The sequence below is a fragment of the Ambystoma mexicanum genome, chromosome 11 (genome assembly GCF_040938575.1).
Source record: "Ambystoma mexicanum isolate Mex_15411 chromosome 11, UKY_AmexF1_1, whole genome shotgun sequence".
In the NCBI taxonomy this organism is placed as follows: domain Eukaryota; kingdom Metazoa; phylum Chordata; class Amphibia; order Caudata; family Ambystomatidae; genus Ambystoma; species Ambystoma mexicanum.
Genome location: NC_090934.1, coordinates 827154940 through 827176749, shown reverse-complemented (window position 1 = coordinate 827176749; position 21810 = coordinate 827154940). Strand labels below are relative to the sequence as shown.

General features: G+C 45.7%; 1 protein-coding gene across 1 annotated transcript in view; it reads right to left on the bottom strand.

Moving 5' to 3' along the window:
• Positions 1–21810, bottom strand: part of NCR3LG1 (natural killer cell cytotoxicity receptor 3 ligand 1) — a 722742-nt gene that overhangs the window by 369598 nt on the left and 331334 nt on the right. The window contains exon 5 of the mRNA XM_069623776.1: positions 13742–14155. Coding sequence (XP_069479877.1) covers positions 13742–14155 — 414 coding nt within the window. The remainder of the gene's footprint in view (positions 1–13741; positions 14156–21810) is intronic.

Genomic DNA, 21810 nt, shown 5'->3' with positions numbered 1-21810 from the left:
AGTGGATTGGACTCCGGGACAGGAGGTCCACGTGATGGAGCCTACCAAGCCTCGGGCTTTGGCAGATAAATGGACTGGACCCTTCAGGATAATCTCCAAGATGGGCGAGGTCAATTATCTGGTTGACATGGGAGCCTCTGGGGTAGCCCCTCAGGTATTTCATGTTAACAGGCTCAAGCCTTTCCACAGGCGAGCCGAAGACTCACGTCTCTTGCTAGCTTCCGGGCAAGAAGAGGATGAAAGTGAGCCCCTTCCTGATTTGCTGCATAGCAACCCTCGGGATGGCTCCGTGGAGGGAGTACATCTCTCCCCCGATCTGACAGCAGAGCAGCAGGGGGCCTGCAGGGCTTTGCTCCGGCACTACGCCTCTCTGTTTTCACTGACACTTACACCGTGGTGTAGGCACGAGATTGACACTGGTGACAGTGTGCCTGTCAAAAGCAGGTGCTACCATATGTCAGATATCGTCAAGCACCACATCCAGGCTGAGGTAGCCAAGATGTTGGATCTGGGTGTTATTGAACCCTCAACCAGTCCCTGGTCCAGTCCTGTGGCCCTTGTCCCCAAGGGAAGTTCCCAGGCAGGTACCAAGGATTGGAGGTTCTGTGTGGACTACTGAGGAGTCAATGCCGTCACCAAAACTGACCCGCAACCATTGCCCCGGGCTGATGAGCTTGAGGACACAAAAGGTGCTGCCAAATTTGTGAGCACCTTCGACCTTACCTCTTGCCTCTTGGTCATGAGGTAGGAGGGGGTCAAATCCAACCTCTCCCCAGTAAAGTACAGGATGTACATGACTGGGAGACTCCCACTACTCAAACCCAGGTGAGAGCCTTTTTGGGCCTCATTGGATACTGTCACAATTTCATGGCAGACTATGGAACCATAGGTGCACCCCTGACAGCTCTGACTTCACCAAAACAACAGAGGAAGGTTAATTGGACGGAAGACTGTCAGAGGGCCTTTGATGGCTTGAAAGAAAGTCTATGTAGGGCACCCGTGTTGTGTGCGCCCGATTACAGCAAGCCCTTTATCTTTCAAACTGATGCCTGCGAGACCGGAATTGAAGCTGTCTTGTCCCAGTTAGATGACAAAGGAAGAGAACATCCGATCATCTTCATCAGTAGACAACTTAAGGGTAGGGAATTTAGGTGGGCTACTGTTGAAAAGGAATGTTTTAGTATAGTTTGGAGCCTTAGGCGTTTTAGGCCCTACCTTCAAGGTCCAAACCGATCATAAGCCCCTTAAGTGGCTTATGCAGATGAAGGGTGAAAACCCGAAACTGCTCAGGTTGTCCATTAGTCTGCAAGGGCTAGACTTCACATTTACCACAGACCAGGGAAGAGTCACGATAATGCAGATGGCCTTTCCAGAAGGTATGTCAACAATAATAATAATAATAATTAGGCATTTATATAGCGCTACGAACCCTCAGGTATCTGAGCGCTGCTTATTATTACCCACAGTGTGTGGTGCTCATTTATAGACCTCGGAAGGATGAAAGGCTGAGTTTGGCCCCGCCGGGATTCGAACCTGCATTAACAGGCTCTGCACGGATGCCAAAGCGAGCGCTCTACTCGCTGTGCCACTTCACCGGCTTTGACCATCTGGATGAGGGTGTGTATCTCGTGGGAGATTAGGCACCCTAACCTCAGTCTGGGGAGGGGGGGGTGACTATGATGCTGGAAATGCATCGGAGGGTAAGGGCCTCCGTATCCTTGTCCTTTACTGATTTTTATCGTTTGTTCTGTCATGTTTTCCACGCAGGAGTTCATGTGGGACTCCTGTCGGTGCAGCTCTCTCTCTTGGTTTGGTGAACTAACCCGTGGGATACCCTTATGGCGCCCATGGGTAGGGGTGGAACCCTGTGCCCCTAGTGTATGTTTTTGGGCACCTGTGGGTGATCCACAGAGCAGGGTACGGGCTGGTGGCAGCCCCATGCTGAAATGACTGGTGCCCTGAGCGTCCTCCATTTCGGGATGCCCAGGCCCTGTCATTGGAATCGGTAGATTCCCGATGGAGACAAAATGGCCCCCATGGTCTCTTGTCCTCCATCACCTGTTACCTTGTTCTTCCCGAAGTCCCGGGAAGCCCTGCCTCTGTCCCTTCCCCCTGACTGGCTGTGGGGTGGAAGTTCCGTATATGGTAGTGTGGGGAAGTGCCGACCAGACTGGCTGGAGCCTTCTCAACGACCGTATGTTGTGGGTACGCCTGTAGGTGGTACCTGGGTGAATGGAGTGTGTGACGAATATGCACTTCTTGTTGTGGGTGTCTGGTATCTAGTGTTTGACACAATGGCTGAGACAGCCCTTCCCGAAACCGGTATGAATGCAGTATGGAGTGTTGAATGGCTCGGTACTTGTCCCAGTACACATAACTTGTTGTGAGTGTCTGGAGAGAAGTGAATGGCCTGAATGCACTGTGTGCCTGATTGGCTGCCTGTCGCATGAATGCCGGTAGTCGTGATTGGATGCTTGAGTATGACCCAGTGGAATAAATGGGAGATCAATAGTATATCTGGGGACCTCTCACTGCTAGGAATCGTGTTCAGAAGCTGAAGTTCACTACGACGAGTAATTGGAGTGAAGCTTGACCTTGAAGCCCTGCTGGACGAGAAGAATTGCTGTTGCTCTTCTTCACAATCTGAAAGCTGCTGTGTCTCCAAGGACTGACGCAGAGAGGTCCTGGTAAGGCGCCCTCTTCCCGAGCTACGAGGGACCATCATGCACCTGCTGACCTTTGCCAAAGCTCCCTGGTAGACAGACCTGCGACAGGCTGCCAACCCGATACGGGAACTGCTGCAGAACTCCAAGGAGAACCGCCCGGACTGTTGTCCGCCACTGTCGACGACCGCCATTGCCGACCGGAGCTGCCGTGCTCCCGTTTGCCTAAGAACTTCATTTGATGCAAGGACGCTCTCGTCCGCATCATCGCCGCTGTATCCTGCTGGAGAGGGCCTGACCGTCGACGCACCGTGGAGCATCCACCGGTGGGTTTCCCACCACCAAAAGACCACAGAGACGCCGGCCACTCAACGCCCTTGTTGGGCCACAGTTCTTCAAACTCTTTGCGGTCCAGAACTATCGACACTGAGGTGCCCCGCACGCCTCTTCCTTGCAGGACGTTTACGCGTCCCCATCAACGAGCATCGCTAGGAACGACATGGCCACTTCACTGTCGTAGCTCAACCTGTTCTCTGTCGGAGGTTCGACAACCCGTGACTCCTGCATGAAAGGCAGGGCACTCAAGAAGGGCCATCGATTCCCCGACGAGGAACGCTACAACGCCAGGTGCTTTGGGGTTGCAGAACTATTGGGAAGTCTAGTGTGAACAATATATGGACTTGGCTTGTATCTTTCTTCTACAGGTTGCCCAGGTGGGGGGATATCCACAAAGAACTGTGTTTAACGGTAGTGACCAGTATTCTGCCAATTGTTCCACCATCCTGCTTTCCTATCTCTCTATACTGCTGGTTTCCTCTTTATTTGATCTGTGTGTCATTCTGACCGTATGCACTTTAATGAGATCTGATAACGTTAGTGGTACCACTTTAGAATTGTATATATTTACCATTGTTGATTTCCGCAGTACAAAGTGAGTTATCGTGATAGTGTACATGACTTTGAATATTAATTATATAAAGACTGTGTTTTAACCGATATAGTGTGTGGACATTCCTTTTTGGGTGATTGGGGACTACACTGTACTTAAGAACCACCCTGCATCACCTCCTGAGAAGCTAGACCTTGATTGCTCGACCACATACCAATAATAGAGAATCTTTGCAGGGGTCCTCTGTGCCTCTCCTCTACCATATAGAGAGCAGAAGTATAGACCCCCCCTCCAGTGGAGTCTTTACACCTAGACCTCAGCACAGTCTCTAAGTGGTCCAGTAATTGTTCCGGCTGTTAATGAGGTAGCGGCTAGAAAGCTCCTCCTGGAGGAAAGGAGGGTAGCGCTAGAGGAACAGAAATAGTGGGACAAGGTCACCATAAAACTGCGCAAGCTGTGGCTTGAAGAGAAGATGGAAGGCAACAGATCCCCGCTAGCAAAAGCAGAAGTAGTGGCTAAAACCAGAGTGCCCGGATAAGCCCCTGCGGCACATCCTCTAAGACTTAGTGCAGGCTAATGAAGTGGGGAAATATATTTTTGACTGGTTTGAAGTGCTCGAGCGGCTTTCCAGCTACAGGAGGTGGATGTGGTACTGTGGGGTGCAGCCCTGATGAGTCGCTTGCTGACACCAGGGACTGATGCAATTCTTCAGTTAACTCCTGAGGAAAGGTCTGTTTATGAGTGCATGAAAGTAGCCCCTCTCAGGAAGTTCTGTAAAACCCCAAAACAGTATTTCAAGAGCTTCAGAGAGCTCAGAAAGAAAAGTGGGCAGACATTTGAAGCGTTCACACACTTGTCGTTGAAATATCTGAGTGGGTGAGTGGCTGGTAACAAAGATGATACATTTAAAGGGATGTACAATTTGATTGCGTGTGAGCATGTATTGAACAATTGGGAGGTTGACCTACACCAGCATCTTGTGGACAAGACTACAACAGACCCTAGGAAGCTTTCAAAGGTTGCCGACAGGTTTGTGAGTACTCAAGTCCAGAAAAAGGCGCAGGTGAGCACACCTAAACCTCAAGAGAAATCAGCAGACAAAAAAATGTAAACAAGGATGGGAAGGACAAAGGTCCAACACAATCCTATTTGAACTCAGGTGCACAAAAGAATTAAGGGAAATCCCAAAACTCTAGCTCATCCGTGCACACTGAAAAGAAGAGCACAGGCACCCCAAACACTGGGACACCTGCGTTCTCACCACCCAAATGTTGTTTTGTGTGTAAGGAGCTGGGCCATTGGAAAGGGAATCCTGCTTGCAAGGTCTTACCCAAGCAAGCCATAGTGACTGTTGGAATCATGGAAGAGGCCATTGTTAGTGTGGGCCTCTAAGAGGAGGACTTCCTACTAGGCCAGGAAGGGGCCGAATGAGGATTGGTTACACTGAGTGGGAACGGTACCGGGTCTCCAGAAGAGACCAAAGTTCCCAATAATACACAACTCTATCTAAAACATGTATATATAAATGGACACAAAATTCCTGCGGTCCGAAACACCGCAGCTAGCGTCACTACTGTCACCCGGCAGTGGGTACAGCCAGGCAAGTATATTGAGGGGCCTGATTTGTGCATCAGTGGGTTTGATGGTGTAGAGGTGCAGTCAGACTTCCTAACTCAAAACTCTGCCCCATGTTACCTATATGCTGGGAACCAGAGATGATGACATGTGCAGTCCCAGTAAGAGTGCCAATATCACAGAAAACATTTGGAACAAGATACCAATTGAGGAAACCCTACTAAAAGGCACGCACGCATTGTGTTCTTTTGGATGACGTGCCAGAAGAAATGTGCATTTGGACAGAAAAAGGAGCCTGATGATGTCATAAGAAATAAGAAGCTGACGTATCCAGAGGATGAATGAAGATTAGTAACGTAAATATTCTCTAGGAGAACAGACGGTAAAGATGAGCAACATTTCGGGCTCGAGATGCAGATGCTCATGCTACGGAGACACTGAAAAATGTATAAGTCAGTTTATACGTGTACAGATGCTGAAATGCAAGTAGGGAAATGTAATCATAAGGCTGGCCACGTAGTGAATTAGATTGCGGCGATGCGCCAATGTATATACATAGGAATGTATAGAATCTGGATGATTCCACAATGCACTTTAGCAGACTTTTGAATTTCATGAACAAGGAAAAGACTTAAAATGTGTGGCACAGTTGGAAATTACTTATGGAAAGGCAAGTTTCGGAGAAGGTTGGGCTGTCCTAGGACCAAGCAGATAAGGCCACAGAGGAATGGATGCCTGTCAAAAAGGCTACAACGAATGTGAGAAAAGCAACACGCTTCTGTTTGAAGCAGTATGAAAAAACACTGAAGGCTTCTAAAGTTCATCATTTAATAGGATTACATGCTGCAAAGGCTTGAAAAGAGTGGTCTCCTAGTCTCCTAGTCACATGGGTGAGATCGAAATAGCTTGGGTCAGGCTGTACCGAAACTAGGAAGCACAGTGTGGTTTTACTCCCTTTATTTTCCAGACGAAGTTAACGGCTCCAAGGCCAAGTTCAAAAGCTTAATTGTCTGACACACTGCAGGAGTGATGATAAATGCTGGGTTAATTGGAGGGGAGACATGATCACGCTGAGCCTGCATGCACCTGGGATGGTAGCCTGTATGCTGCTAGCGTAAGGAACATTCTAGGAGGGCGCAATGGTGCCAAACCAATCATAGAGGTTCATGTAATGAAGAGCCCTATAGTTTGAAGAACCAATCATTTGTTGTGTATTTAGTGATGAGGGTGATGACCAGTTATTAGGAATGGGCTCAGATGCCCACCTGACTTAGGTACCCAATCATAAACATCTGGCTATATAGAACGTATACTTAGACGTTCACTGAGAGCCAATCACAGGTATTTATACGTTTTTGTACTTTTCCAAGTAACATGATGCCAGCAATGACAGGTTTTTGTTATAAAAGAACAGTTTTTCTAAAAATGCACCAAGATCGAGCTGTGTGGCATTGGATAATGCCAGTTGTACTCCCTGTTTACGATAATTGATATTAAAACAGAAAGCATTTTGCCAAAGCCCCTGAGTCATTTTGATTATTGATGTTTGAGTAATATCTGCATCCCCATCCACCTCCGAGTATTGCTACCTCGTCTTAAATGACTCTTGGAAGTAAGAGTTTACTTGGTAGCAGAGGTGATGGTTAAAGGCCTATTGATTAAGTAAGCTTTGGGGTCCCGGTAATATCGGACATTCTCCGCCATTTAGCTGAAAGAACGGGAAGCTCCCTGTAGATAGCGGTTAGTTTTAAAGACAAAAGTTTGCAAGTGTAGGTAGGAGAAGTTCCTCAGTTTCATTCGAAAACCCCTCCTGATTTCTACGGGAAGCGTAGAAGCATGAAGGCTGAAGCGGCTGGTTGAGGAGGAGGAGAATAGAATTGTGTTTAAACAGAAAAAAGAGAATTGTTTATTTTTTTGTTTACATTAGATTAAATAGATTAAATAAGAGACCTGAAGTGAAACAGAATATAGATGTTTGGAGTTGTGACGATTGGTGCATGCTCATATTGCAGTGATTGTTTGTGTAAAGTGTTGTTTGTGTGAAGCAGGGTAAGTATCGACAGGTGAATGAGCATTGTCACCATGGAGGATATTACTCCGCTTATGCATATGTGCAAGCAGTTGCCGAAACATGCACCCAAACTTAAACAGTATATTGTAGAATTGGATAAAGGCACAGCAAATAAAATGTTCATGCTGTGACCACAAGGAGGATCGCTGTCAAAAGCGGTTTTGAAACACATGACCACATACTTGCATGCAGCATACACAGGAAAAAAGCTGGAGAAAATATTAGCTAGCTTAGAGCTTTGGAAGATGTACCTTGAGGAACGGGAAGACCCACCTCCTGAAGACTGGATGCTTAACCACTGCAAAGAGGGGCGTGAGGAGCCTTCTGGCGATAGTGCAAAAGATGAAGGACTTTATCCACTCAGAGCGCTTAAGGCAGAGGCAGGATATAGTAATCCAGCGTATGAACCACCTGCTTATAGCAGTTACGAAGGTTCGGAGAAAGCTCGAGAAAAGGATGTGATCTCTACAGTACCACAAGACAAAGAGAGAAGTGAGCGACCAGGCATGACCCTGGATATAGAAAGAGAAATAAAGAGATGCAAAGGAGAGAAAGATAAAACTGACAAGATAGCGCTCATACAAAATGAGTGGATGAGAGGTCAAATATTGCTCAAACTCGATGTAGCGAGCACTGGGGAAGTACGGCAAAAGGAAGATCAGGATGAACAAGATAAAAAGGACAGGGAATGAAAGAAACGATTAAAGGAGGAAGAGTTTAAACGAAAGGACAGTGAAAGACGAGAACAGCTGTTTCAAGAAGAACAGCTGAGGAAGGAAGAAAGGGCAGAAGAACAAAGAAAGTATGCAGTGAGCGATTGAGGAATGGGATTTATTTATTTGCATTTTTAAAGTGCTCACACAGCCCGCGGGCATTGAGGCGCTGTTACAGGAATTGTTTGTTTAAGTTGCGTAGTTTTTGTCTTAGTTGTGTATTTATAACACGCTTAAATACCCAGAGGTTTCTAATCACAGCCCCGGGGATTGAACCTGTGTTGCTTCGTGTTATCTTGCTTTCAAGGCGAGCACGTCGCCGCTGAGCTATCCTCCCGGGACAGGATAGGATAAATATGAAGAGAGAAGAAGAGGAAAAGGTAATATAAAAGAGAATGCAAAGGCGGAAGAATGATTAAATACGTAGGGTAAATGAGAGAAGAGAGATGAAGAGACAGCCGGAAGAAAGGATTAGGGATGAGGCAAAGAATGGAAGGGCATTTGATGAGGAAGTAGAATTAAATAGGAGACAAAGAGCATGCAACATTGATCGCATTGAAAAAGATTTGAGGAATCCAAATCCAGTAGTGGCATGGGAGGACATAGAGGAGTTCTTCCCATAGCAAAAGCCGATGCCAGGGCCTTCTAGGGTAAATCTAGAAGAGGAGTTTGATGCAGAAACTATCAGAGATAGAATCGCAAAAGCATATCATGAAATGAAGACAAAGCCGAATTGAAAAACAAAGGGGAAAATTACCAATTTGAGATTTCCCAATCACGAGGCAAGGAGGGAAGTACGTTTAGTTCAGAACACTGAGCTCTGTCTTTGGACAGGCTAACATTAAATAGGGATGAGAAGGAGGACAGTCGCACGAGTTGGTAACAATAGATGTCAGACGCAGACAGGGAACCTTTCCGTGGGGAAGAAGGAACCAACACATGCGGGTTTGGGGAATGTTTATTGACAGATAAAGAGGTTAGATGGTGGAACCTAGACCTACCTAAACCGAGGACGCCCGACTTAGTGGCACGGGTAAGTCAACCTAAAGGGCAATCCCAGAGTGTATGGGGTGAATCACTGCTGTACATAAATAGATTAAGGTCACTACCAGGGAGAAGGCAATCAGGAACCATCGTCCCTACTATGGATAGGCAAACGATGGAAGCCGATTGCAATTTTGGGGTTTTGAAGTTTCCTTTATAGGAGAAAGCAGGGGCCAGACCACAGTATATTCCATGGCCTCAGATGGATAAGGACAACTTAGGATGTAAGTTGCCCAGTTTAACGTCAGGTGCCGGAAAATGGATTTATGAATTAGAAAAAAATGACAGGAGGTAACACATTAGCCATAGGGGACATTAAAGTTCTCCTTGCAGCCATCCTTGGGGAAAGAGCTGACGACATTTGGTCAAGGGCAGGATATGCAGGAGTCACTGCACAGAACACAGCGCATGATGGTGGGCCGTTTAATAATTGTAAAGTGGCAGTCTGGAAAGTGCTTAGAATACAGTATCCTGATACGTCGGATATGGGAGCTATAATGGCACGAAAGATGCAGTAAAGGAAGGATCCGCTTGCTTACATTCAAAATGTTCAAGAGCAGTGGTCTGTGGAAACGCGAGAGTCATGGGGGAAATCTATACTGGTATTCTATCATGTTTTATGTCAGGAATTGCCAGAGCAAGTACAGAGACAGCTCAAGAAGCTGGTGGGTATGGAAGCAAAGCCATGGCCAGAAATACAGCTCACCATTGCACACCATTACCGACTGTTGCAAGAGAAGAATAAAAAGAAGGAGGATACTAGAAAAGTCGAGGAAGCCAAATTAGTGCAGAAGAAGTTATCTAAATATGCTATTGAAGGGGCAATGTTAACTAGTGGAGAGTGGTTAGGATTGCAACAGGCTGCAGGTATACCACAGGTGAATAACCAATGGCAGCCGGAACAAGGAGGAAATTGATTTATTTCAAGAGGTAGAAGAGGCTTCCGTGCAAGAGGAGGCTTTAAAAACAATAAAGGACATTTTTAGAATAGCCAAGGTAGCAACCAAGGCATGCAGGATGGGCAAGTCAGGAGATTCCCTCCTGTATGTTGGACATGTGGAATGACAGGGCATATAGCATGAACATGTGGGAACCAAGGATATATACAGAATGGGCATTTCTCAAGAGGGGGGGAACAGTTTATCCTCCAGCATATAGCTCACAAGGTAGAGATGGGTCTGCCCAAGATCAAACAGTGTATCAGACACAAGCACCACAAATACTGCAAACTTCGCAGTTTCAGCAAGCAAAATTGAGTCCGCCACAAGGACAATCGCAGCATGCCCCCATGCAAATACAGCAGAGCGCAAACAGTGGACAATTGCTCACTCACAGGGTAAGAGGTGTCACTGTGGAAAATGGGAATCCCATCACAGGTACAGGGATAAGTATGTACCCGCAATAGGACAGCTCACTGGGGGACTTGATGTGTTCAGTACTGTCTGTGATGCCTGATCTTAATGAGGAACCTAGGGTTGACAGCACAATAGGAGGCTAATTCTTTTCTTTTTTAGTAGACATGGGAGCAACTTGCTCATGTGTACTTGAGGGAACATTTTTATTGTCAGGAAATGCCATGGATGCTCAAGGTTTCACAGGAGCTACAAGTAGAGTTCCTTTTACTGAGAAATTGCTATTTTCGATCGGAGAATGTAACATGTCTGTTCCATTATTGTATTCGAAACAGACACAAGTTAATATACTGGGTCGGGATTTAATGACGAAGTTAAACATGACAATCTCCTTCACTGATGAGGGCATAGGGTGTTCGACACCAGGAATACATTATTTAAATGTAAGTGAATTTATTATGGCATTCAGAGGGCAAATAGCCTTGCGAAGGAAGCCATTGGAGCTCGAGGTTTTTTGTTATGGAGTGCATATTTTGTTAACATGGCTACCTTGCCTAGTGGGCAAGGTAATGAGAATACCTGATGAATTTCTATTCAGGCTACAGATACCCAAGAATGAGGAAGGGGGACAGATATTCCCTCTAGAATTACAGGCAGCCATAGTACGAGGAGAATTGGCCATGCTTGAAAGATTTGATGACGAAGGCAGGCCATGGCGAATGGTGATTGCCATTCAGGAAGGTTGCAGATTAACTGACGTCGCTGATGAGGATATGCTTAAAGATGATCCGTTGGATGACCAGGTGGTGTTTGAATAAGCATCACATATTGGATTAGCACAGAAAGGAGAGAGATCCCACGAGGAATGGTGATCATGCGACAACATCCCATATATTTTGATGAGGACATGGAAAAGGTGCCGATTTCTCTATGGACAACAGGTCCTTATGACGTGGGACTATTAAATGGGGTAGGAGAGGTTAAGATTAAGCTTAAACCAGGAGCAATCCTGCCCCGAGTGAGTCAGTACCCTATGTTCCGGGAAGCGGATGAAGGGATTTTTAAGACTATATCAGCCATGATGGATCAGGGCACTCCAGTGAAGATGAGGGGAGAGTGCAAGTAGCTTGTAAGTGCTGCCGGGAGGTGGCTCATAAGTGCAGAGAGTCAGGGGGCTGTAGGGTTGCAGACAGGAACATAAGGAACATCAGCAAGGGAGACGGAGAGCGGAAGCAAAAAGGAAGGTCTTGAATTGTTTCTGGAACCTAGGGTGGTCCTGCTCATGTTTGAGAGAGAGGCAGGGAGGCTGTTCCAGAGGGAGGCTCCATTGTTCTATAGAAAGCAAGCGTAAGTGCAATATAATAACACATCATTATCGTTTGCCCATGGACGTCTGCTTGCATCCAAAGTAATTTGGTAATATTGGCCTATTCACACTGACATTACCTATACATATGGTGATCCATTCTTGTATGAAATGTATATCACATTACAATGATATTGTAACCATATTTTTCGTAGTGTACTAAGGAACAATGCTATGTGATGCCATTTCCTGTTTTGTCAAGGGATGAAAGGTCGTCTTCCATCGCTTGCCGTGATGCCACTTCGGGGTGTGGCCAAATTACAACACTTCATGTGATGTCATCAGAGGTCAAGGGACGTGTGAAGTCACTTCCGCTACCCCTGGCATTTTGGTGAAATGACGTCCCTGCTCACTTCTGAACTTTATCTACAGCTGGCTTTATACTTCTACTCAAGGAAGTGAAATGGATCATGTATTTGTATTTTGTTTATTTGTATAGCACTCCTGGCCCAAGGGCATCTGGGCGCATTTCTTAAAAGGTTACAGTTACATACATTTACAGATGATACATATCCATTTACATACAGTAGATATTTACAAGGGTGTTCCACAGGAAAGCGTAGCCAACAGCAAAAAACAAACATAGGTTGTTATGAGCAAGGTTTCTGGTATTGGCTCTAATGGTCCTGCGCTATAAGCCAAGTTTTAGCTTTGCTTCTGAAGGAGTAGAATGAGGATTCTGATCTGAGTGGGTTGGGTAGCGAGTTCCAAAGCCTTGCGGCGAGCACCGGGAAACTGTACCCCCTGCTTTCTGAAGCTTGGACCTTGGTAATAGGAGGCAGTGTACTTGGGCGATCGGAAGTGTTGCGTGTGAATCGGTTAGACAGGTGCCTGATTGGCATGGCATTTATGCGTAAGTGGCAGTGATTTGAGGGTGATTTTGTGGGTGACTGATAGCCAGTGTAAGCTACATCTAGTGTCGGAGATATGATGAGTTTGAGGGATACTTAGTGCTGCCCTGATGGCGTTATTTTGTGTTACTTGTAGTTTGCTTAAATTCTGTTGGCTGGTCCCTAGATAGAGCGAATTGCAGTAGTCAAGTTTCGACATAAGGGTTCTGGCAAGGGTAGTGCAGTTGGCGGTGGTAAGGAATGGTCGGCAGGCGGTGATAAGTTTACAAGTGTAGGTCGCTGAGGAGACTATGGCATTCGTTTGTCTTGTTAGGGATAGTGTAGAGTCTAAATATATGCCAGGGGTTTTTGTGTCGTTGGATACGGTTATGGTGTTGCCATCAATGATGAAAAAGTTGAAGGCTGGATCTAATTTATTGAGTCTAGGTTGGGATCCAAGGAGGAGTGATTGATTAATAGTTATATCACAAATGTTTCTGCCCATTGCTGTACCTGAATGATTATGTTGATGCTGCATTGATAAAAGAATATCCATGCCTTTTAAGCGTTGCACATATAAATATAGTGTACAATACACAGAAAGCAGAATAGATCTGTTAACACAAAGTGACATGTAGTATGCTGGTTAAACTTGAACATACATCCAAAGCGTTGGCCCAGTGAATGGATCAAGCTTCCATACTAATCAGAAGAGGTTTGCAAGAGGCGACCCCGTCTTGTTGGCTCTTCTAGCAGCCAGACTATCCCAACATGCTATAAACATATATCATATCACAAACATCTCGACAACATTAAGTCATTGATATGGAAGTGTAAAAATGAAATGCGCTGGCAGATTTCTAGCTTGACTCTGTATGGTAACATTTAAAGAAAACACATTGAACTTTGTGTGAACGTTAGGCTGAAACAGGGGCTATGTGAGCTCCACTGACCTGATGACGTGCAGCCCTAGGGTGACTTACTGCGACAAACGCGCTGTGGGCAGTCAGATTGCTTCAAGATATGCACCGAGCTCTCCTTAGGAGAGCATTCCTTTGCTATATGTCATTGTGCTTTGTGACATGCAAAATAATAACACTGGCGAACAATAAATAATAACAGTCCATTGATACTGATGTTTCACTCATGCTTAATGACACATATCAGGCAATCATGTGTATGCCATTGCCAAATCAAAGAACACAAATATTTAGTTGCCACAGCTACAATCAGCTTACCTCCGCGAACGTGTAGGCTTCTTTCTATAGACATTGGCCCTGAGAGGGCTTTGTGTGTGACAGACAGACACAGTTTTGCCCCATTGTGTTCCTGTAAATCCGGAAGTATAGTTATGTCGCAAGGGACACTGAAGGTTCCATCTGTGTTACCTTCCACGTGTGTTACACACCGAATGGAATCCATGGATTCCCGACACTGTCCATTTCGTAAAGGAATGTTGGCCTCCTCGTCTTTCTCTTCTGCCTGTGGTTTACTGCAAAATGAATGTATAAGCTTCTTCGTTCCAGGTCGCTCCAATGACAACACAAACTTGATATCTTGCGGAGAAAACCCAGTGATTTGAAAAGACAATTTCGCTTCTTCCATGTGTACTAACACTTCATTTCCTGTTATTTCTGTTATCTTCGGTGCGACTGAAAGACAAACGAAATATAACTTTTTTTTTCATGCAGCAAGAAAGGAGGTGCAGGAAAATAAGCAATGAAAGGTAAAGCGCATATGCAGTGAATCAATGAGAAAGGGTTTCATTTACTTTTTACGTGAGTGTCATTCACACTTTTTTTTATGTAAAGCCTCTTTTAAGACAAACATTTTGAAGTCACGCCCAGCCGGTGAATGAGGCCCACTGAATGAGAGATGTCCTCAGTTTTCCAAAGACCAGTAACCCACGGTCACAGTGGGAAGCATGCCAAGATACCAAGTGCCCACATTCTCATACATAACTCTCAACTTTGTCTGCAAGAAGTAGAGTGAAATGGAGGTGGCCCCATGAATTCAATATAATCAGTGAAATAACAGTAACACTAGCCAAATGAGGGAGAGTTGAGACGTTGCCAGTCGTAGCGGGAGGGGTGGGGCAAAGGCCTGCTCCAGCTGCCTTCCCTCCAAGGTGGTTTCACTGTACAGGGGCAAAGGGTGAGTGCCAACCAGACAGCATCACAATGCTAGTGACCAATGATGGAAGCTGCACACTGAAGTGCAGCACCAGCCGCTCTGGCATCCTTGTTTCTTTTTTCCTGGTCAGCTTCTCCTTTTCTCTATCTCCCCGCTGTCTTGCCCTTCTTCCTTACCCAATCTCTCCTATTCGCAATTCTATCTTCGCTTTATCTTTTCCTTCATCACTGCACCTACTCGGTCTCCTTTCTTTCTCACTGGCCCCGACTGCCTCCTTCGCCAATTCTCATGTTGTTAGGCAGAATCCTGTGCAGATCCCTTAGGGAGTACTACAGAAGTTTAGGAGTACAGGTGAGAGCAATAAATGCCCTTTGGTATCAGTCTGTGCCACAAAGATTTAGTTGGTAGCTTAATTCAGGACTTAATGTGGGACCTGGTAAAGGTCCAGTAGCCACAGGCTGAGGCCTTTGAGCAGGTAGAGGACCAGAGGGAGTGACATTGTTATCCTCCTCTTCCTCATCTGTTTCAACAATAACATTTTCAACGTTATCCTCTTCACTGTTTGCTACATTTGCTGGGGTAGTGGGCACTACAGCACCACTATCCAGACTTTGTTTCTCTAACAGTCTATCAATCATTTCTAACTTCTTGCCTTTTACAGGAAGACCTTTCTGTCTACACAGATCCCTTAAATAATCAGCAGTATTATTAAGGAGGGTTTCCTGGCTATAACTTTCCATATCTTTGACTTTGTTTTAAAATAAACTTTTTGTGATAGTTAGCCTTGTGGTTATTTGAACCAAGGTACTAGCAGAACTCTAAAATGTAAATCCAATACTTTTATCCTCACCGTTGTACACCAGTGTTAGGCAGAATCCTGTGCAGTTCCCTTAGGGAGCACTACAGAAGATTAGGACTACAGGTGAGAGCAATAAATCCCCTTTGTTATCAGTCTGTACCACAAAGATTTAGTTGGTAGCTGTGGCTGAGCAGTCAGACTTATCTCAAGAGGGAGATGAGCAGTATTCAGGGTTTACACAATAGGCCTACAGTACTATGGTGCAAGGAAACACTGACCAAAGCTTTGTATTAAAAGTATATATATATATTAAAACACATTTATCACAGTCATCAAGCAAGTTAAAAATAAGTCAACGAAAAATATACACACTCCCTAGTTAAATTGTAGACCAAGTGAACCAGAGGGAAAACTGAACAAAACGGCACAGTAAAAACCACGCACAAGGGATACTCTAGCAATTTCTCACAAGGGAGGGAAAGCACAAGTTATACAGAAATATTGTCTACACACCCTAGCAACACTTCCCATACGTTGTGAACCAGTTAAGCAAGACAGTGCATCAGTATAGAATATACTTAAATGAAAACTGAGCAAAATGGCACTTCAAAAGGTTTAGAAAGGGGAGGAAAAGGGGGTTAGAAGAAGTAGGTGCACCAACACTGTTCTAGTTGAGAAGCAATCTAAAGAAGGCAGTTCTAACAAATGTAGCCAGAGTCAATAGGCCTGTGCCAGAGTCAGTGGTACAGGGCAAGGGACCAGGAACAAAACGTTCTTGTAGCTGCAGTCAAGTCTTTGTCTAACGATTTTGAAAAGGTGAATGCAGAAGGTGAAAGACAATGTTAAGAGAGAGGGGCGGCCAACCCAACAGGTAGGTAAAGGATTTAAAACACCTTTAGTTATACCGCGAAGAAAAGGTGGCCTGGTGGAACAATGTACCTTAAAAATGAAGAAGTGGCTCCTGCGGTGGCGGTTGTTCCTGGTAGTTCCTGCAGTTTGGGGGATCCAGCAGAGGAAGAGAGGCTCTCGTTGTGGAGGAACGTTCGAGTTACTGCACTACCCAGGGATGAAACCAGCCGCGGTGCTGCCCGACGAATAAAAGGTACGCTCCTTTAAATCGCGGTCCGGGTGGACTGGTGCCTGGCTATCCGACCTCCGAGTACAGGGTACTGGTGATTCGACCAAGGCAGGTCCAGGAAGACGATTGGCAAACTGGTTGGCCCCACCAGCTCAAGGGAAGAAGGCTCTTGCAGATGAAGATCTTCTCTCGTCGTGAGGAGAAAAGTGGTGAGATGCTGCAGCAGGGCTTCACCGGTGGTTCAGTCATTGCAGATGTCTTTGGCTTCTCTCCTCTTTGGCTTCTTAGTTCCAGTGGCGATGTCTTGCTCTTCCAGTCCTCAGGACCCTGCTTTTATGCAAAAAGAGCCCCATTCATACAGCCCAGCTTTCACTCACACAGTGGAGTGGTCATCTTGGTGGGAGACCCTCCAGCCTATCAGGATAGAGTGCGAGACGGGTTGCGGAGGCAACCCTGTCCAGGGGTCCTACTCCCCCTTCCACACAACGGACCCACCCCAGACTCAGTGGCGCCGAAAGGAGGGCATCTTGGCAGAAGCCCGCCAAAAGGATGAACAAAGGATCCCCGACCTGGGTTAGGAGTTTAGAGAAAGACACGAGAAAGAATTTATATTAAAGTCCTGGCAATTAAAACCTACCGGAGTAAAGTTAATATAAAAATAAACCAGCGGTATGTTAGAGGCTGTCAGAAAAAGTGGTAGCCTCAAAAAAATGGGAAAATCGCATAGGGAAATATTCGCGGTCGAATATTCACGGTAGTAAACACTACCACCAGCCAGAAACTTTAGAGAGAGGGACTGCACGGTACCCCCTCGAAAATGAACATAGGGGAAAAACTATTAACCCTTTCCAGTACTTCCATAGTAAGATGGGTTGTACTGGTTTAGTTCATAAAAATTGACTAGTAAAATCAATGGGGACTTTACATGCCCTGGGAGACAGTAGTCAGTCCCAGGGTATGGAGTCTATGTTTGGGGGTTGCTACGACCCCCCTGTGTCACTGCACGGAGGGTGCTGTGTGACACATGTGAATAAAGATGGTTCCTATTGGGTTGAGAAAATCCCATAGACATTAAACACAAAAATAGCCTAGAACACACATAGCAAAAATGCCTAAGAGTGGGAAAAAGAGTCTAACTCTTAGTAGGAGAAAAGAAACAAACCCTTCAAATCCAGCAAAGCTGTTGGGGGACTCTACAGATAAGGGAAATTAGCCATGAAATGAGAATTCTCCCTAACACTCGCCTCCCCAGGCTAAGGGACAGGAGGATCTAATCCATTCCTGGATGAGTCTCTTACCTCTAGTCGGTTATAAACATTGTAGAGAGACAATCAGCATTTTGGTGGTGACATCCTGACCTGTGCTCAATGGTAAAATCAAACCCTTGGAGGCAGATTGACCATTTTAGCAGTTTGGGGTTTTCCCCTTTCATTTGCATTAACCATCTCAAGGGTTGGTGGTCTGTTTGAATGATGAAAGTAGACCCATGCAAGTATGGTCTAACCTTCTTCAAAGCCCACACAATGGCAAAACATTCTCTCTCAAAAGTTGCCCACCTTGTTTCAGGTTCCTTCAGTTTCCTACTGATGAAGCAAATTGGGTGCTCCCTACCTTTCTCATCCAGTTGACTGAGTACTGCACCTATACATATATAGGAAGCATATGTTTGTACAATGACGGGTTTGTGGTAGTCAGGAGCTCTGAGAACTGGAGCTTGACAAAGGGCTTTCTTCAGGCTTTCAAAGGCCTGATTGCACTCTTCATTCCACTTGATCTTTTTAGGGAACTTAGGAGAAGAGATTACATTCAGTGGAGAAGCTGTGGATCCATAGTTCTCAATGAAATTCCTGTAGTACCCAGTGAGGCCTAGGAAGGCTCTCATCTGGGTTTGAGTAGAAGAGGTTGTCCAATTTTGCATAGCTTCAATCTTGCTGAGCAAAGGCCTTATTTCACCACCTCCTACCTCATGCCCAATGTAGACCACTTTTCTCTGACCAATTTGGCATTTACTTGCCTTTATGGTCAGATGAGCCTGTTCAAGAGCCTGCAAAACATATCCTAGGTGGTCAACATGTTCTTTCCAAGTAGGGCTGAACACTGCAATGTCATCCAAGTATGCCATGCAGAAGTCCTCCATCCCATTCAGAACCTGGTTAACCATCCTTTGGAATGTAGCAGGTGCATTCTTTAATCCAAAAGGCATAACCTTAAACTGCTATAAGCCAACTGGGGTGGATAATGCATTTTTCTCCTTGGCATGGTCAGTCAGGGCTATTTGCCAATAGCCTGACATGAGGTAAAATGTGCTGAGGAACTTGGCTGAACCAAGTCTATCCACAAGCTCATCTGTCCTTGGCAAAGGATGGGCATCAGTCTTAGTAACTGCATTTAGAGCTCTATAGTCCACACAGAATCTCAACTCCTTGGGTCCTGCCTTTGGTACTAACACAACTGGGCTAGACCATGGACTAGTAGAGGGCTCTATTACCCTGAGATCAAACACCTTGTTGACCTCTCCTTTGATGTGGGTTCTTACATTTTCTGACATCCTGTAACCCCTGCTTTTGACAGGTAAACAGTCACCAGTTTGGATATCATGCTGGCCCCAAGGGGTCAACCGTGGTGCTAGAGAAAACAGAGGGGCAAATTGATTTAACAAAACTTTGCACTCCTCCTGTTGCTCAGGTGTCAGATTAGAAGAGAGATTAACTCCTTCTATTTTCTCATCTAAAGGTTTGCTTCGGAGGAGGTCAGGTAGAGGTTCACTCTCCTCCTCCTCTTGAGCTGAAGCTAGAAGCAAAGCTCCCAGTTCTGGTCTCGAGACATAAGCTTTTAGACGGTTGATGTGAAAGACTCTAGAAACTTCCTTAGGATAGCCTAAGTGCACCAGATAGTTCGCCTCTCCAAGTTTTCCCACTACCTTGAAAGGTCCCATCCACTTGTCCTGCAGGGCCCTTTGCCTTTTTGGTACCATAACAAGAACTAGCTGGTATTGAGCGAACTCAACCATGTTGGCCTTCTGGTCATGCCAATGCTTAACCAGATCCTGACCTGCTTTCAAGTTATCACTTGCCTCAGCCATCATGTGTGACATTCTCCTTAAGAGACCTATCACATAGTCAGTGACTCTGACTGGGGTGGGGGAAGGAGCAATCTCCAACCCCTCCTTGATCAGGGCCAAGGGACCTCTGACCGGATGGCCATAGAGAAGTTCAAAGGGACTGTAACCCACTCCCTCCTGAGGGACTTCTCTATATGCAAAGAGAAGTCATGGCAGTAGAAGATCCCACTTTTTCTTAAGGGCGTCTTCTAAAGCTCCTATCATGCTCTTCGTGCTTCTGTTGAACCTTTCTACCAACCCATTCGTCTGAGGGTGGTAGGCTGTTGAGAACTTGTAAGTAACTTCACAGTTTTTCCACATGGCCTTCATGTGGTGGGACATAAAATTTGACCCACTGTCGGATATTACCTCCTTAGGAAACCCAACCCTGGTAAATATACCAAGGAGGGCCTTGGCTACAGACTGAGCTGTAACAGTCCTCATAGGAATTGCTTCAGGGTACCTAGTAGCATGGTCTACTACAAGTATAAACCTGTTGCCTGAAGAAGTTGGAGGATCAAGGGGAACAACAATGTTGATTCCTACCTTCTCAAATGGCACTCCCACCACAGGAAGAGGCACTAAAGGTGCCACATTCTTGGAGCCACTTTTACCAGACGTTTGGCAAGTGTGGCAACTCTTGCAATACTTGTCTACCTCAGTCCCCATTTTAGGCCAATAAAAGTAGAGAAAGAGCCTTTCCTTGGTCTTCTTGAAACTCAAGTGACCAGTCAAAGGTATCTCATGGGATAGTTGCAAGAATTGGAGTCTGTTCTCTTGGGGCACTACAAGTCTCTTGTAGTCTCCAGGGATTGACTGTTGATTCACTATAGAAGAGGCCATCTTCGCAGTGTAACCTATACTTCCCATGCTCTTGCCCTTCAAGCTGAGAAGCTGCCTGGTGGTGAAGACCTTCCAGAGTTGGACATTCTCTTTGTCCCCTACTGAAGTCTGCCCTGTTGGGGCCACCTTCTGCCAGTAAAGACTGCAGCTCAGGGTGGTCCACAGGGTCAAGATCTTCAATGAGTTCCTGGCCTCCTACTAGATCTGAATCTTCAGGCTCTAGTTCAACCACACAGGGCTGTACCTCACTCTCATCCTCAGCTGGAGGAGGAATCACAGGTGTGATTTTTGACAACCTAGCAGATTTCCTGGTTGGCATCACTGGAGTGCTTTCTGCTGGTTTCCTCTTTGAGGTCTTGGGTTTCCCCTTTGCTTCTGGTTGCTTGGAAATAGCAGTTAGAAACTCCAGTGGAGTAGGAGTGATTTCTTTTTCTATCATCTCCTCAGGAGAGCCCCTCAAGGTCTTCTTCCTTGCAGGTCTGGTAAACTCCTGTAATCTCTTACTAGGAGGTCTGGGAATACTTGACACTACTCCCAGGTCTTTCAGATCATTGCCCAATAGCACCCTTCCTGGTACTTCAGATTGTACACTCACAGGTATCCTGACAGTCATTTCATTGCACTGGATGAGAGCTGGTAATTGGGGAAGCATCTGAACAGGCCCTCCAGCTATCTTGGTGAGGCATTTGGGTGCCTTAGCAACACCCTCCACCTTGAAAAAAGATGTGTCCACCACAGTTATGCTGGCCCCAGTGTCTCTAATGGCAGGAGTCTCCTGACCATTGACTAGGACACTGTCTTTATAATACTCTTTAGTATTAGGATGGATAGAATTATACACATCTAAATTCTGTTGTTCCCACAACCCTAGGGATACTAAAGATACACTAGCTGAGACACCAATGGGGTCTTCAGCTAGTAGTTGAAAGTTTCCATTGGCCATATGCACTTCCTCCTCTAGAGCGAAGACTAAGGAGACAGTGTGGACCCCTGAAGGTTTACCCTTACATCTGGGATCCCCTTTCACGTGATCAGTAGAGCCACAAACATAACATTTCCCAAATATCATTATGAATGGTGGCTTGTTCTGACCTCCTTCTGGTCTGGGACCAGAAGGTGCACTAGCCTGATTAGGTTTCTTACCCTTAGAATTTTGTTTGGGGCCCTCTTTGGAATTGGAATTATTTGAATTCTCTTTGTTGTCTTTCTTAGGTTGCTTTCCCTCATCCTTTTTCTGAGTTACCCCTGAATCCTTGTGAGTAGCCCTGTTGGCAACCCACAAGTCAGCAGCCTTAGCTAGTTTCTTAGAATCTAGTTCTTTTGAATCAGCCAAGTGCTGTCTGAGCTCAGGAGA